Consider the following 17,574-nt stretch of genomic DNA (forward strand, 5'->3'; position numbering starts at 1 on the left):
AAGACCAAGTTTAAAGAAAATGGAGATGTAGACAAATATAAGAGTCCATTTCTAAGGAGTTGTAGAAGAATATGATGTCGATTATAATGAAAAATTTGTACTTCTAGCAAGACTTGATACTATTAGAATGGTTCTAGCTATAATAGGTTAAAATAATTAGATGACTTATCAAATGAATGTTAAATCGAATTTTTTGATTAGATTTTTGGAATAAAAGTCTATGTTATGAAATAAAAGGATATGAAGACAAAGTTTAGAAATTGAAGCAAATTGTTTATGGGTTGAAGAAAACACCAAGATCATAGTATAGCAAACATGAGAACAGAATAACATGATAATCTCATATATGATAGAAAAAGGATTTTTAGGAAGCACTAGTAAGCCTACACTATAAACTATGATTAACTAGCAAGTTCAGATTTTGATTGTTTGTTGTATGTAGATGATTTGATCTGTATAGGTAATCTAGTTTCTCTTGAGATGTTTAAATCTGCAATGTAAAAATAATTTAAGATGGTGGATTTGAGTTTAATGAAATACTTTCTTAGCATTGAAGTTACACAAATTGAGAACCTTTTTATCTGGCAAAGTAAATATATGGGAAATATTTTCAAAAGTTTTATAATGATAAATTTTAGTCTAGTTTTTGTACTTGTGGTTGTAGGGACAAAACTAAGCAAAGAAGACAATGAGAAAACTTTTGATTCAACTATATTCTGAAAATTAGTTGGTAGTCTTTGTATCTCACAATAAATAGATTAGATATTAAGTATGGAGTAAGTCACAAAGTCTAATTTTGAGATTCATGGATACAACTACGAATTCACATTGGAAGGTAGGAAAAAGATATTGAGATACATTGTATGAACTATGAATCATCACATATTGTATTCTACTTTAGATATATTTTAATTAATTGAATAAAGATCACATATTGTATTCTACCTTAGATTTAGATTTTTTTTTTAATTAGTTGAATAAAGAAAGTGATTTTAAAGAGAATATGTAGGATAGAAGGCATATATCTAGATTTGTATTTCATCTCAAATATGTGTTGTAGTATGTGCATCAAAGAAACAATAAACAACCTATAATACATCAGACAACGTCAGATGCATTTGAAAACAATAATAGCATATTTTATGCTCTATCCTAATCTAATCTATTCAAAAAAATACAGTGAACTTTTTACATTTTTATTGGCTTTCCTGAATGTATTTGAGCACCTGCTCTGTCTTGTTGAGATGAGGAAATGCTGTTTCTGCTGATGGCAGAGAAACGCCCAAGAAATCACACAGAGGATCCCATCCATCCTTCACATTGAAGACAAGTAATTTGTGAGCAGGAACATCAATTTTCACTGCTTCCACGTGTGCATCGTACACACCCATAGCATATTCTCTATCTTCAAACCTCCCATCGAACAAACCTCCCTCTTCCCACATTGTCAATTCACTGAGTGCTGCTTCTGATGCAGATAAAAGTTCTGTTTCCTTAGAAATACGGTAAATAGTATTCTTTATACTCTCATACCATCTTTCCTTGTCACGCACAGTCAGAATTATCTTTGCATCTGGACACTCTTCCATCAATTTGCGATACACTCTTACACATGGGAAGTCTACAGTTGCAGTGTACCCATTCAATACGCTCTCCAAATATTCCCACTTCCCTATTCATGGCAAAATTACAAATTTTAAGTAGTAGAAATGAAGGAATGGAGATTAAAGTGTAATTGTGGTTGGCTTACCAGACAAAATATCAAGCCATAGATCTGCGTGCTTGTTCCTTACCAATTCACTAAAATGGTAGCAGGGAAACCCTAATATGTCTAGGTCTTTTTTCAATGAGTATGTGCCAGTTCGAGATAACCCTACTCCTATGACCTTCAGATTCAGATTCAGACTCTGTTTCTTGCCTGCACACTCTGTCAAACGAAAAAAATCATCGAAATGAGATTAAAATTGAATTTAGAATCTCCATATGTAGAAGACTTAATTATACCATTAATCATATCCATCTTGAAAGATTGAGACAGAAATTAAATACAGCAGAAAACAATATAGATGTTATTATTATTGATTGATAAAGTTAGATATAATGTGTCGATTTTGATAGAAAGTTTATCCCATAACCAAAGAGAGGAATATGAAACTAACACTTGTTGACAGACGTGGAGGAATACGAGACCACGTAGAACAAGCCTTCCATAATTTTAAAAAATGTGACTCAAGCTTCAGTTTTATCTTGGGAATGCTATGTGCATGGAGGACACGTTGATTGGGAGAAAACAATTTCATCCAACACACGTCCATGAAAGATTTAATGGGCAGTACATTTGAAGTTTGATCCGGTGTTGGAGTAAAACAAGTTTATGGCCAAGTTCTTGGAAGAGTAAAACATGTTTTCCTCCATTTTATTGGCCCTAAGGTCCATATGGCCTTCAAGGATTTACAGAGATATTTGGACTGAAATGCAGAAGCCAAAACAACTTTTAGAAGGAAATATTATTATAGGAGAGTTGAAGCCAATCATAAAGCTGCAAACCAAAATGCAATAATGCACTAAAAACTAAAGAGTTGTTAGGACTTAAAAAGTGTTAGAACTAGAACAAGTAAAAAAGAAAAGAGAAGATAAAATGCAATAATGCATTAAAAACTAAGAGTTGTTAGGACTTAAAATAGTGTTAGAACTAGAACAAGTAAAAAGAAAAGAGAAGATATAATAGAGGGGATGGAAATATTTAGTGTTGATAATTGATGTTGGTGAAAATATTGAGTTTTTATTAATGGGCTTTTGGTCTACTGGTGAAGTTCAATGGCTCACAAAGAGCCTGAGTGCAAGGTTCAAAGATATCATAAGGGATGAGGTCGGGATCGTGCCGGGATGAATTTGACAGCATGGATGCTCCTTAGAGTTTTTTGGAGAATATTTTTAATAAAGAATGTTGAAATATGCATATATACATATTTAAGATTTAGTTTTTATTTTATTCTTTAGCAATAAAACTTGTCTAGATAGATGTGTATCTAGTTTTTCTAAGACTATGATTTCTTTATAATCAGTCTTTTGGAAGAGCTGCAATAAAAGTAATATTTTCTGAAGTCCCTTCTTGTGTAAAATCTACATTTAGTTCTCATTTGAAAGTTTTACTTAATTTTAAAAAGTCACCATCTTTAAAAATAGTTTTTGAAAAAATTGAGCAATCACTATTAGCCAAAATAAACTTAAAATCTTGATAGAAATCTACTCTAAGTATCTCTTTTAAAATGTAAAAAATGTTTAACATGAAATAAAACTTAAGAAAATATTTATAAAACTCTTCTTGGTCACCTCTTTGAATCCACATTAGTGGTTCACTTAATTTATATTATCTTCCCTATCACTCATTCTAAAATATAAAGAAAGGGAACCTAAGCCTAGTTCTTAATATACTTAGTTTTGAAGTACTCTCAAATAGAAAGAAAGGGAACCTAAGCCTAATTCTTAATATACTTAGTTTTGGAGTACTCAATGTTATTATGACATATAAATAATGTAATTCCTATGATTTTATTAATAAAACCAACAAGATTATTGTTATCTTTGTTAATAGAATTTTACTTAATCACCAACATGTATCATAATTTCCATTCTATTTTATTTATGTTTTCACCATTTTTAGAAAAAAAATTAAGTCATTTGAATATCAATATCTTTTGATCATCTAGCTATTGTTGCATCTTTCAAATTATCAAATTTTAAATTTATTTCAGTTATAGACCACATAATAATAAAAAAAATCCACCCATTTCATCTTGTGTAATGTCATATATTTTCAATTTAATAAGATCTATTGAAAAGATTAATAATTACCCTAGTTATGGAAGGTAAATCATGTCAAAAGCCAATAAATAGATGGTAATATTATTACTCCAAATTGTGACTCTTGTTATCTTCAATAATTGACTTTTAGTATCAAGATAACATTAATAAGAAAATACAAAAAAAATTTGTTAAAAATTATGTAAATGAAGTATATAGAAAAATAAAATAAAAATATAAACATTAATGCAGTATTACAAATGTTTGAGAATAAATAATTCCTTAGAATTGTGGTTAAAATTTTAACAGTCTATTTATTTTCATTGAAGAACCTATCAAGAACATTTTGCATTTTCATCTATAATATCTTCAATAGATGTCCATAATTTGTGCATGTAAGACAATTGCTCTAGTCTAAGATTCTATAGATAAGTTCTATCAGCATTCCATTTTTGACAATTTCTTTAATAGGTAAATTCTTTTTGTATTTCATTTAAAAAAATAAAATTATTTTCACAATTTTTCCAATAGGTAAGTTCTATTTGCATTTTATTTCTATTAGAAAATACTCATATTTTTCATTTCTTATCTAGGTAAGCTCTACCTGCATTCCATTTATACAATTTCAAATAGTGAAGTTCTATCTCCATTCAATTTCTAACGATTTGTAGAATAGGCAAGTTTTATTGACATTTCATTTTTTATGATTTCTTTCATAGTTAAGTTCTATATGTACTCTATTTTTACTATAAGCTCTGTCTGCGTTCCATTTCTACAATTACTTTAATTGGGAAGGTCTTAATTGAGAATATAGGGAGCGGTTGAGATAGAAAGACGTTGGATTGATGATTTGCATTTCAAATATGTAATAGTTTATATCAATAGTATGGATGATAGAAAAAGTACAAGTGGTAGAGCATTTTTCCTTGGAGGAAGATTGGTTTCTTGGCTGAGAAAGAAATAAGATTGTATCTCATAGAGTACATAAAAAAGAGAGTATGTAGAGTCATCGGATAATTACAATCAAATCATGTGGATGAAACAAATGTTGAAAGATATTGGGATAGAGTTTGTAGAACCTGTTATCACACATTGAGATAACATGAGTACAATTAGTGTGTCTAAGAATCTTGTGTTAAGACTAAACATTTATCTATTACTTGTATCATGTTCTGAGAGAGAAAGTTGCCGAGAAAAAAATTAGATTAGAGTATGTGAATACAAAAGATAAGATTAGTGATATTTTTATGAAACCTTTTCCTAAGGATACATTTGAGTGTTTGTGAGGTATGGTTGGGGTTATGCCCATACCTACTTCTGAGTAGATGATGTAGAGAGTGCATCAATCTAGTGGTACAAAGAACTATTGTTTATCTGGACTGAATGATGATGCTTCCTATATGGGGGAGTATCTACGATGAGCAGAGTCATCAAATACTCTTGGCAGCTGGTATAGAAACAATGTCTATCATGGACATTTTAGTTGGTTGAAGACTTTGAGTAGTTGATTGAAATAATGATGCCTTTTTCATTGATTTCAATGAGGGAGAGATTGCAGCATGGAAAATATCTTCTAGTAGTATGTGAGAGATGTATGTATGGGGGAGAATTGTTCGTGTATACATTGATGTAAATGGGGAGAAACATTAAGTTATATCAATGGGGGAGAATTGTGAAGAATTGATGTAATCCATGTAAGGGTGAGAAGGCACAGATGGAGAGTTGTTCCTATGAGTTTCAAATTTGATTAATGAACAAGATTTGGAAAGAATAGAGCAGAAACAACATAGTTGGATTTGGTATTCTTGGAACTCAGATATTTTTCATCTATGTTACCATCAATGCCAGAGGGGGAGATTGTTATCATGAATATTGATGGCATTCCTTTGGGGTAGTATCCTAAGCATTACTAGAATAATAATTGACATGTTGCATTCATGACTATGTTTATCATTGACGTCAACATAGTGTTATTTCTGTAAAGACTAGCAGAGTAGTAGACAGAGAATGAGGTCGTATAGACCATATATTGATGATGAGGTCAAGCATAGTTAAGGATATGTTCTAAATTATATCTTGATGAAGTGGAAAAGTACACATGTAGAGAGGTTAAGATATGCAAGAGTTATTCAATATTTACAAAGGACAGTGTAAAGATAGAGTACCTAAGAAGTGATTTCTAATATTTGGGTTGTATCTCTTAACAAGGAAAGAATCATAATGAGCACAGTTAGATAGTAATAGTAGACAACTTGATGATGATGTCAATGAGTGTACAAGGTTTTATATCACATGTGCGTAACATGTGAGAAGTTGTATTTAGCATCAGCTGACAGTGTTTTGTAATTGCAAAAAGATGTAATGAACTATAATATCTTAATGAGGTCCTATTATAATTAATTGGGAAAGCCTTAAGGTCAACTCAGTAAATTATTTTGAGGCTATGGTATACAGGAAGATTATTATTCTTGTGATGAAGTGTGAATTTTATGTAATATGTGAAAGAGGAAGCGAACTTGTATATTAGATATGAAAATTTGGTAAATTCATGTAAACGATCAAAGGGATTAGCGTGATTCGAGTTTGAAGATCTGGTATTGAGATTTGAAGAAGTTTGGTCTGGTCAAGAGGATCAAGAAGGAGTTCAAGTTGTTTCATTCTATTATTTTGCAAGGAATAATATAGAGATCATTTGGACAGTGAGTTCAGTGGTCTTGCCCTTGAAGCTTTTTGGATAGTGGGTCCATATATCTTCTAGGACTCCTAACAGGATTGGTGCAACTCCTAATAGGGTTGGAATCTTCTAATAAGGATTCAAAGTCTCCTAATGGGGACTGATATGTATTGAATGTATTTCATTGGCTCCTAATAGAGTTCATCCTCTTACAAGGAACTTTTATATTAGCACATCATTTTGTGGGTACCAACCCCACTAGGGTTTTCCCTCTGGTCAAGGATTTCCCAAGTTAACATATCTAGTGTTATTGTGTATGCATATATTCTTATCCAATTGCTGGTCATATTGTTCACATAGTTAAGGATTAATAAAGTTGATAAATAATTTATTAAAGTTGAATAACTAATTCGCCCCACCTCCCCCCCCACCCCCCTCAGATATCTTGGTGGACTTTAATTTCTAATAATACATGTGAAGAGGATTTGGTACATTCCATACTACACTAGGGGTCTTTTCTCAACCTAACAAGGTGAATTATATAATTTCCACGTCATATCAAACCTGATATAACATTCGGATGTTTTTAACTTATTACTTACCTATATTTATTAGTTCTCTTCCTTGTAATCCATCAAGTAGCTAAGTGATGAGGGCATCCATCAATGACAAGAAATTGACACACATGCTCTTGGTGGAATCTATCTAATTCTCTAGATCAATTTTAGTATCTCTTGCTTGCATGCAACTAGAGGTAACCATTCACTAGCTAGGTGGTAAAACTAACAATATACTAACATAATACACTCCTTTACTAAAGTTAGCCTTGAGCTAACAATATTATTTTAAGAAATTTGAATATGAATTATCCTTCAGTGACCTTATTAGATTGAGAGGAAAAGTCTAAATGCTAGAAGAATGTAAAACTCTACCTATGACGTCATAGGGTCCAAAATCTATTTGTTATCATAAAATTTAACTTATTTACTCCTCTTAGCATTATAAATAGAAGAGTGGTTCCTGAATTAGAGAAATTACATCGCAATGGAACGATCTAGAATCTCATGTACACAAATTCATACAATTACAAGTTCAAATATGATCTCAAACACAAAAATTATCTATAACAAATGTATTATAACCTCTAGACTTAAATTCTAACATTAAGTAGACATTGACTATAAGGTAATCATGCCAAGTTATTATTATTATTATTATTCCAAGCACATTATGTACTAAATATTACTTATTTGATTTCTTGTCTCTTTCATAGCCATTATTAGCCATTTTAGTCTCAAGAAAAGCTTACTATAGAGGAAAGGTTAAACAAGGAACAATGTCAATCTCTAGAGAAATGCCTTCCTTGAAACTCTCCAATATAGACTTGAGGTCACAAGGGCATCCTTCACCCCTAGGTTCCACCTACGTTACCACTTCTGAATGAGTTAAATTTACACATAGTTATCCTTACAAGGCATCTTAAAGGATGCTTTCACAAAAGCCCTCAAGATTTCATGATAACAATATAGGCTTGATAGGTTTTTTCCTCAACCCATCTTTACCTTGGTTAGGAGGAAACTCATATAATAGGTTCAACATTGAGTTTTTCATACCCAAGGGGCCAACTGATATCTTGTGGTCATATAAAATATTTTTTCCAGTACTCAATTACCATCCTATAGTCATATAAGATATCTTATTATTACATTGACAAAGGAAGGAAAACTCCGAATTCAAATGGTTGTCTAACCATACATTTTACAATGTAGGTGGACGTTATGATTAGAGTTAACCATAAGATATGAGATGTAAAATTTATTAATGCTAATAAATATGATAATTATTATCTCACATCTTATGTTGGGACCAATAAGCTTGATACACACATAATTTTAACTTGCAATTTACTACCACTCTCTATCTAATTTTATTAATTAAATAGAAGTCATATTTTATTGTTAGTCATTAAGATTCCTTTAATGCAACTGGAACCAACATCTCATTTTAAGTAGTGATAAAATGTATTAGATCCAATAAATAGAACTCAAAATAATGGCATCCATTTGTTAGCAAAGGACATATGATGACAATTATATATATGTTCAAAGTACGATGCTTGAATCCCACTTAAGAGAGTTGAAAGCATTACATCTTTTTATAATAGTCTTATTGTATAATGCATGGCTTATTCGTAAGTGTCATATATACAATTTTGATTTGATGGTCCGTAGCAAGGTACGAGGTGATTTGCATAGCATGACCTTATACAGGGATCATCTCTTCATTTGATCTGAGCAGCACCGGCAATAGTTGATGTTTTACATTCAATATGATATCATATTGAGCTTCATTACTGCAATGGTTTTCTTCCTTCACTTTATCAAGTTCCTCATATTAAAGATTGAAAGACCTCGTATTGTCATGTCAAGAATCCTTAGAGGGTTACTTTCAAATTCTTTTCAAATGCAATTAACAGGTGAAAAGCTACATTCCTCAACTTTGCTCATATTGCTTCTCCCCTTCCTATGCATTTTGCTGGATATTTGCTATCAATGGACAGGGATGTCATGCGCCTGACCACCCACACCATACCATGCACCTTTCCTCTCTATACTTTTCAGTGACCTTGGGTCAAATCACTGGTAAATGTGAATACATTCCACGAGTTTTATTACTTTATTCTTCGTTGTGTTCTAGCATACCCATCAGCATAATGGGCCGATCAGGGATGTGACAGTTTGCAGCTGGTTTGGCTTCTTTATTTCAGTGGATTCTCTTTGCAAATCCTTTTAGGGATGTGCAAAGATAATCTTTTCACTTTTTCTTTGACATGGCCGACAAATTATTTTCCTTCACCCACGCTTCAAACGTGGTAGAGACATCTTTTATCAACTATTTTATAGCCTCGCAACGTCTATAATCATTCAGAAAGATAGTATTCCAAGTTTCATCTGTACCCCATTGAAGCTTTCATGCAGATGGACAAGATTAATGGTATGATAAGTCTTTTACATATAAAGACTCTAAATTTGTTTTTAATCTTATTGGGATGATTTGTTTAATTGACAGAATGTGCAGGGGAGAAGGTGAATCTGAATCTGAAGGTGATAGGAGCTGGCCTTTCACGAACTGGCACGCACTTATTGAAAGAAGCCCTCAACATCTTAGGGTTTCGCTGCTACCATGGTACTGAAATGTTAAACAATAAGCACGCAGATCTATGGCTTCATATTTTGTCTGGTAAGACAATAAAGAGATTGAGTACTTGTCCATGTCTTTTCAATTACCTTTTACGTGCGTACCCAATACTGGATCTAAAGCATAAATGATTTCTTGAAGTCATTTACCTACTTGTTCAAACTACGTTTTGTATATGAACATCAAAAACATCAATAATTGAACTCTCTACTTACTAGATTCCTTGCTAATTTGCTGATAAGTATGTAATGCGGCAGTGGCTATCCAACCATGAAAGGTTTTATTTATAATCAGTTTTCCCACTGTCTTATAATGTCAATTAAAAGTTAACATATCACACAGTAAATGGATTAATTCTTTAACACAATCTCATTTACATGAAGCAGTCAATATTAGATGGTTTTCAAAACATGATGCATAAGGAAGCAACATTACGGAATCTATTTGTAGAGCTTTCATCTATGAAATTCATGCATTATTATTTTCAATTTGTTAGGATTGTTAATATATATAGAAATATAAGAATAAGATAATAAAAAATTAATTAAAATAGTCTGATTTCTGATTTATCAAATCATGGAATAAAAAGGTCAACATCTTCTTTTCTCGATCAAATTTAATTAGAAATGTGATTATGCTACCAACATTGTTTATCAAAAGTTATAATAAAATTGAATCCATATCTAGAGGTACACCTTGTTCCTCACTCACAATTTATTTGCAATGAAGATAGTTTAATTAGAAAGAGAGGTTCTTATGTCAAATTTTAAATTTATTAGAATTAATTATACATGATGTAGAAAAAGGGTGATTGCCTAAAACAAATACTCATCATTTTACATTAATCCTACTACTTGCCTTCTTTCATCAAGAGAGAGGGTTCAAGTAGCATCTACATCCATACACATAGAAATAAGCATTGCAAAGTTAGTAACAAATCTGAACAAAGTTTTGTATAATCAAATTGTGACAACCCTTTACCTAGATCAATATAGATTAACTACCTTAGTGGATTCTGATCAGGCGACATGCAAACTATCATTCCTTACAGGCGAGGGAGCATTCCTTATCTTGTGACCAAGCAAAAATTCTAAAGTAGGGTTTATGAGACTTTATTAAAGGGCATGTTCTCAAACTTGTCCTTCCAAAAAAATTGTACAATCTAGCCACTAATAAGTTAGTTGTTTCTTAATTTGAGATAATTTATAGTTTTCGAATTAAAAATTATTTCATTTTTCTTTAGAACAAAACTCTTTATATGACAAAGTTAATTTATATAGTCATATTTTTGTTGGACATTACAAATGAAAGAAAAATCAATTTTTTTTCACTTTTAAGTATTCGTAGTATGAAAATTCTCTTGTTTATAATGTTATAATGTTTATGCTATTATGTTTGTGGATTTGGCTAGGGGAAAAGACCTAGCACTTGGATGTGTTCCAATTGTTGTAGTAGGAATTATTGACATAAAAGGACCCAATACTTGAATGTGTTGACATAATACATTATTAGAAAGAATTTTAAAACTACATAATAGTTTGTAATGATTACCAAAGTGTGGTTATGCAATTACCAATCGATAACTTATCTATATAGTGTAACACCCATTCATTGAATAATATATCCAAGATTCAATCTACCATGTCTCCATCTACATGTTGTATCATCTAGTGAATGATAATGTGAGACTAGTACCTCTAGAATTCATCATAAAGGGTGGGTGCTCTATATTTTGATTGATGCTTTGTTTTGGGTGTGCGCTATAGAAATCAGGATGGAAAGTTAACAAAAAAAAATGTTGCCCCAATAAGTCCCTTGATGGTAAGAATGAGAATATGACTCATATATATCAACATGTGCTATGAAATGTAATCACCCAATGATACAAGCTTGTAACTACTATTTGTGCTTGTGTATCCAATGTATTGCATTATGAATATTATATATAATCTTTAAAGGTGTCAAAACTTATTGTGTATGCGAACATGTTTTCCACCTTCATTTTTCTTGTGGACATTAGCAAAGGTCATAGACAAACTAAAAGCATTGAAGTCGGTCGTTAACTGGAAGAGAAGAATAGAGTTTTGTGACATTCGTGTAGTTAGGTTCTAATCAAAATAATTATGGATTGAAGGAAAAGGATACAATGACATTGATAAATGAATATGGTATCCATGCATGCTTTTGTCTCCACATGACTAGTTGTGGAACTTGTTTAACTTGTACAAAGTTTTTGTCTTGCATTTTAGTTTTCATTTGAGATCAAACTTGTAGAAATTCTTTGTTCTTGTTAGAACTCATGTATGGAGTAAAGTGGATCTAATGATGAAAATATCTGAAGGAAGAAAATGTTATTAAATTCAATACAACTTGCAACTAAGTAAGTAATTTATCCATTAACATCCATGATCAAAATATTGCTAGACTTGTAGAGGAGGTGTAAGGTATCATTGTGGGAATTTGTATCCTAGCCTTCAACAGAGAGGGCAACATCATTTGGGGTTTGAATGCTTCTAGTGATTTCAATATTAAATCAACCTACTACACAATTATTGGGCCTGAGATCATTGTAGATGATTAAAAAAAAATTGGAATCCCTATACTCTTCTAAAGATCAACTTCTTTTGGTGGTTAACTCTTCATGGTAGTATACTTACTATTGACAATCTTAAACAAAGAAGCTTCCAACTTTTCAATTGGTGTGCTATGTGTAATAATGAGGAGGAAACTATCTACCACCTTGTCATGTACTGTCCTTATGCCAAAATTATCAGGCAAGAATTATGCATAAACTTGGGCTTTCCTAGATTTTCAAATATGATCTCCAACAATTTATTTCTAACTGGAATTACCAATTTGATCAACCCCTCATCAGGATCTTGTGGAAATTTATTAGTTCATATGTAACAATCACATCTTCAGAGACAAGGACCCCTTTGCAGTTACTCTATACATTGTGGTGAATCTCATCAAGAAGTGTTTTCCTATTTGGAGATGGAAAAATCCTCATATCCCTCCATACAAAGTTAAAAAATTTGTGGCTGATAATTAGGGCCTTCTCTTTTTTTTTTCTAGATTTGATAATTCAAAAACTATTACTTAAAGGAATGATAAAAGGAATGATAAATATTTCAAGGTGGAATTTCTACTAGGGGAGTTATAAGCCCAATGATCATGGCCATCTTGTGATAGCATAGGTGGGGAGATTTAGAGTGAGTTCTAGCAATGTTGTTGAAGCCATGGGCCTTTTCTAGGCAATTAAAAGTGCTATCGCAATGGGCATACTAAAATTGGTGGTGGAAAATGACTCACAACTTAACATTGAGTTGGCTAGGGATCATAGGAAAATTAGCTAGAAGGTGGCTACAATTATTAGTGACATTCATACTTTAATAGGAAAATTACATGATTTGGCCATTCAACATATTTGTCATGAAGGGAACCATATGACAAGTGCTCTTTCCATGTAGGGGCATGACACCTTGGACTAACAACTAAGGAGAAATGTGGAAGGCTTGTCAGAGTCTATAAAAACTCTTATAGGGAGTGGAAAATAATAATTTAATGGGATTAGTACAACTCAACTACATGTAACAGTATTATAGTGACCTCTTTAGGGTGACCACCTTTTGGATAGGTAAAAAATACATTTTAAATTTGAAAGGAGTTGTTAAAATAATGATAGCCATCTATTATATTTATGACTATCTTTACTATTCAAAAATATTTTCAATTTTCAAGATAGGGTACAAAGGGATTATCTCTTTAAAATAAGGACATGCTTAATTAATAATAATGACCCACAAGATTATGATACGAGTTGGCATTATTTCCTTTTGTGGTGGCATACTGAATGGAGTAATTACTACTTGTTGATAGTACTTTTTTCCCATGCAAAAGAAACTTGTGATCTCAACACCATTCCCATTAACTTTTATTTCTTAAGGGTTTTTTTAATTTGTAAATAGTGGACAACAAATTGCTTAATTAGTCTCTAGGTTTTTTTCACTATAAAATGTGGGTTTATGTTAGATTCCTCAAAGGAGCTGGTTATGGAATTAGGGGAAAGCACTGAGATGGGTAGGAATCATGTACATATTGAGCCAGATGAGATTGAGGATTCCATGTAAAATAGTGAAGTGTCTTGGACTTAACTATGTAAGAGTGGTTTGGTTCCTTTCATGAAATGCATCAAGGCCTATGATGAGAATGTTTCCATGCAATTTGTTAACTCATGGAATGACCAAAGTGTAACTATTAATGGGATTTTGTTTGAGATTAATGAAGAAATTGTTGCAGATCTAGTGGGCTCTTCCTAAAAGGAAGGAAATGATACAAGAAAACAAGAGTTTCAAATGACACTAGCCTAAGAAATTCTTCCACCTTAATGAAGAGGTTGTTCAAATGAATGGTGGGTTTGAAAGAGAAGCCCTTTCACTACCATGGGGTGAGGTATGTTATGCTATCATGTGTTATATTATGCTGGAAGGTCAAGTTTATATTTTGCATAACTATCATTTCCCCAATTTAAATCAATTTAGGAATCGGGACCTTATCTCTTTCCCCTACCTTTTGATGCATTATATGGAGGATAATATTTTTAAAGTTAGAATGAAAATGATAGATGGAAAATACAATATTGTTCTTCACCAAGCCTTCATGTCTTGCCTCTATAAATTCCATAGGGCTCTTTGACCCCGTTAACTCATCAATGTTAAGGTCCTCTACCCAACCCTTCTCTGTCAATTTCTACTCCCCAAATTTTTGCATAGGTTGGCTCAGCTATTGATACCAAATGCCCCAATCCTACCCCCTCCAACATTCTCCAACAAATTAAGATGAATAAGGATGTCAATTTTATTAATTCTGATATTGACGTTAAATTTGTTAGGAGAATATACTTGAGGCCTAGGAAGAATTTTTAGAGTAACCTTAAGGAGAAGCAAAAGTGCACCATTAGCTTGGATTCTATGGGTAGTGGAAAGAGTAAGAAGTGCATTAAGAGGTACCAAGAGAATGAAGATTATGGAAAGTATATACATGATGATAAGGATTACACTGTGAGTTAAGGTCCTTAGATGAGGGGTGAGTATATTCCTAAAGATAACCACTCTAGCCCTATGCCCTCCCATGTCTCTAACACTCTAAAGGGTGAAACCCACACTGTGGAGGCTACCAATACTAGGGGAAACTATGGGGACATTAATACCATTACTTTCCCTACCTATCAATGTGATAAAGGAAAAACTAATATAAAAGGAGATGGAAGTAACCCATCTAGGTGTCTTTGGGGATGAGTGTTTAGGGGTGTTCTAAAGATAGGAATGTGTTGGAGCAGACCATTAAGAAGATTATGAAAAGATAGGATAATTTAGATTGAAGGTTTGATGATATGGAAAACTTTACTATTGAGGTGATGCACTCAATAGTCACCACACTTCATCTCCTACATGCTAAGAATTAGGAAATTTTTGTTGCCTCTATTGGTATGGACACCACAACCTCCCTGTACTAGTTCCTGATGGATGATTGCATCAATGTGATGTTGGTAAAAACCTGATAAGGAGAAGAAAGAGAGATAGTTCTCTATGTTTTTATTTCCTTTTTGGTGTTGTTAATTTCTCATGCTATTCTTGGATGGGCTTATCATTAGTACATCTGGGTTCCAATGTCGACCTAAATTTTCAACAACAAGCCAATTTGGCTTGTCAAATTTACTTTATTTAATATGATCCTGATAACGTTGAAATTTCAAAAATATATAAGATTTTAGTGAAAATTTTTATGACACTTAAGTTTATTGTCAAAATTTTGACATTGTGAGGATATAAACCAAAAAAAAAGTGATACTTCATTTTATTTTCAAACAAAAAAGTGCAGCTAGGAGGGTTTAACATTATTCCATGACATGAAAATGATCTTCTCTGCATTGTTCAAGGTAACTTCATGGTTTTCCTGAGTTGGGAGAATGCTAGGGAAGCTAAAAGTCATTAAATTTTGATTGATTGTATTATAATGTGATCTTCCCCTTCTTATCCATGTCTCTATTGTGATCTTTTTCAATGAAAAAGGAAGAAAACTAAAAGGAAAAGGAAGGGTTTTGTATATAGAATGTAGTATAGGTGGCTTACAGACAACCACATTTAGGGCTCATGAGAGTAGCAGGAGGCTAGGTTAGTACAGGTGGCTTACATATATTAAATCTCTAGGGATTTCATTTGATGATGAATCCTTCTAATCCATGTTGCAACATACATATCTTATAATTATAGAATCTTAAAATCTCTTTGTATTTTCATATATGCTCATTACCAGTTACTTGCTTGGAAATTTCCAATCTTTTTCAACCAAATTTGGTAGAACTAAACTATAATTGAGAAAATACATGGGCAATGTCTACACCATTACATTAATCTTTGTGCATCCACTTATAGCATCCACTCAATCATCTCAAGAGATCTTATCATCATCACCAATCTAGATAAAAATTAATTTATTGGAACTGGTTATGAAGTTATAAATGCTCAAATTTGGAGCATTGAAAATTTCATTTGGTTACATATGAAGGGTTCACTTTAGTGGTGAATATTCACCATTTGGTGAATGTTTCCTAGTGACCAATGTTAGTTATCAACTGGGTCTAGTGATGAGTACCACTGAGTCATGTAGTAACCAAGGAGACCTAGGACATCTATGTTTTATAGTGTAGGTCATACAATCAATGAATACTATTTAGATAAATATATGTAATAGACTATAGTCAACTGTCACTTTTTAAATAACTTGAATTTTATGACAACCTATATTTCTTCAGAGATATTGAATGTGAACAAGGGTAAGAGTACTACATGTGGTGGAAGGCAAGAAAGGCTATCCAAGCACACTTGCACCTTGGCATCATATTTTGGTGGCAAAAATTAGGAAGCTACATCATCACAAGTGCATTTACAAGATTCCCAACCACTACCACTACCAATTCCACTAGAACATATTGAAGAAGTTGGCAAACCTAATATATCTAATCATGATGAACTTGAAGAAGATATTTAGGTAGATATCCAGAGTGGCCAAGATATGCAGGTCAATACAAAGAGTAGCCAAAATAATAGAATAGACTTGGATAATAATTCCAAAGATGGTGATGGTGAACAACCAAGGAAGGGAAAAATGAAATACAATGCAAAAAATGGTGTGAAATTGAAAAAAGATTGGCATTGGGATCTATTGATCAAGAATTTTCAAATAGAATGGGCCTCAAAGTATCCATTCATTGAACCTGTATGTAATCCAAAAGAAGGTGAACCTCCGATGGAATGCAGATGTATGATATGCACAAGGATAAATAAAATAGAAAAGAGGTTGCAGCTAAAAATTGACACCATAGAAAAACATATGGGTAAAATTTATGAGAAGCAAATCATAGATGGAGTGGAAAAATTAGTGACAAGATGGAAAACCAAGGAGGAATCTCAACATGCTAAGAATGTAGATATCTTAGAATTTTAGGATAAAATACAGACAAAGCCTATTGAAGTAAAGGGCTCCATGGAATCTCTTCTTGGAAAAGAAATGGAAGTTCAAGAAATGGGTAAAGTTCTTCAGTTAAGTTTTTTCTTCTATATTTTAAGAAAAGAGTGCCATGACAGACAACCCATCGTTGAGTAGTTTATTACACTTTGCAAAAGTTTGTTATTATACAAGGAGTCACTGGCTAGTAAACAACAAATGAGATTGGGAAAGTTGTCTTGCTGAGGTTGAAAAGGAAATTATCAAAGAAAAAATTAAATAGTTAAATTTCATTGCATTATATTTAGATGAGGTGACAACAATAGGAAATACTTCCTAGGTATGCATGCATGTCTATACTGTACACAATTTTGTCTACCAACCCAATCTAC

At 32.3% G+C, this 17,574-nt stretch overlaps 1 protein-coding gene and 1 long non-coding RNA gene across 4 annotated transcripts; one reads left to right on the forward strand and one right to left on the reverse strand.

The window, feature by feature from the left end:
• Positions 1-1,174: 1,174 nt before the first annotated feature.
• On the reverse strand, positions 1,175-2,046 carry LOC149550995 (ava biosynthesis cluster protein M-like). 2 transcript variants are annotated; one of them, XM_089789615.1, is made up of 2 exons: positions 1,794-2,046; positions 1,175-1,672 (listed from the first exon to the last, which is right to left on the reverse strand). In XM_089789615.1, exon 2 carries the CDS (start codon positions 1,587-1,589, stop codon positions 1,197-1,199), a length of 393 nt encoding a protein of 130 aa, XP_089645741.1. In that variant the 5' UTR covers positions 1,590-1,672; positions 1,794-2,046; the 3' UTR covers positions 1,175-1,196. The 2 variants fall into 2 exon arrangements, with proteins under 2 accessions (XP_089645741.1, XP_089645740.1); XM_089789614.1 differs by having other exon boundaries at positions 1,751-2,046.
• Positions 2,047-9,062: 7,016 nt separating this feature from the next.
• On the forward strand, positions 9,063-9,906 carry LOC149550996 (uncharacterized). Of its 2 annotated transcripts, none has more exons than XR_016353274.1 (2): positions 9,063-9,472; positions 9,548-9,906. It is a non-coding gene; the product is annotated as an uncharacterized LOC149550996 (long non-coding RNA). The 2 variants fall into 2 exon arrangements; XR_016353275.1 differs by having other exon boundaries at positions 9,065-9,472; positions 9,557-9,906.
• The last annotated feature ends 7,668 nt before the right edge of the window (positions 9,907-17,574 follow it).

The sequence above is a fragment of the Cupressus sempervirens genome, chromosome 6 (genome assembly GCF_028749045.1).
Source record: "Cupressus sempervirens isolate cs-2001-9-10 chromosome 6, ASM2874904v1, whole genome shotgun sequence".
NCBI lineage: Eukaryota > Viridiplantae > Streptophyta > Pinopsida > Cupressales > Cupressaceae > Cupressus > Cupressus sempervirens.

Excerpts from the sequence above, each read along its gene's own strand:
- LOC149550995 (XM_089789615.1), bottom strand. The coding sequence starts at position 1,589 with ATGGAAGAGTGTCCAGATGCAAAGATAATTCTGACTGTGCGTGACAAG.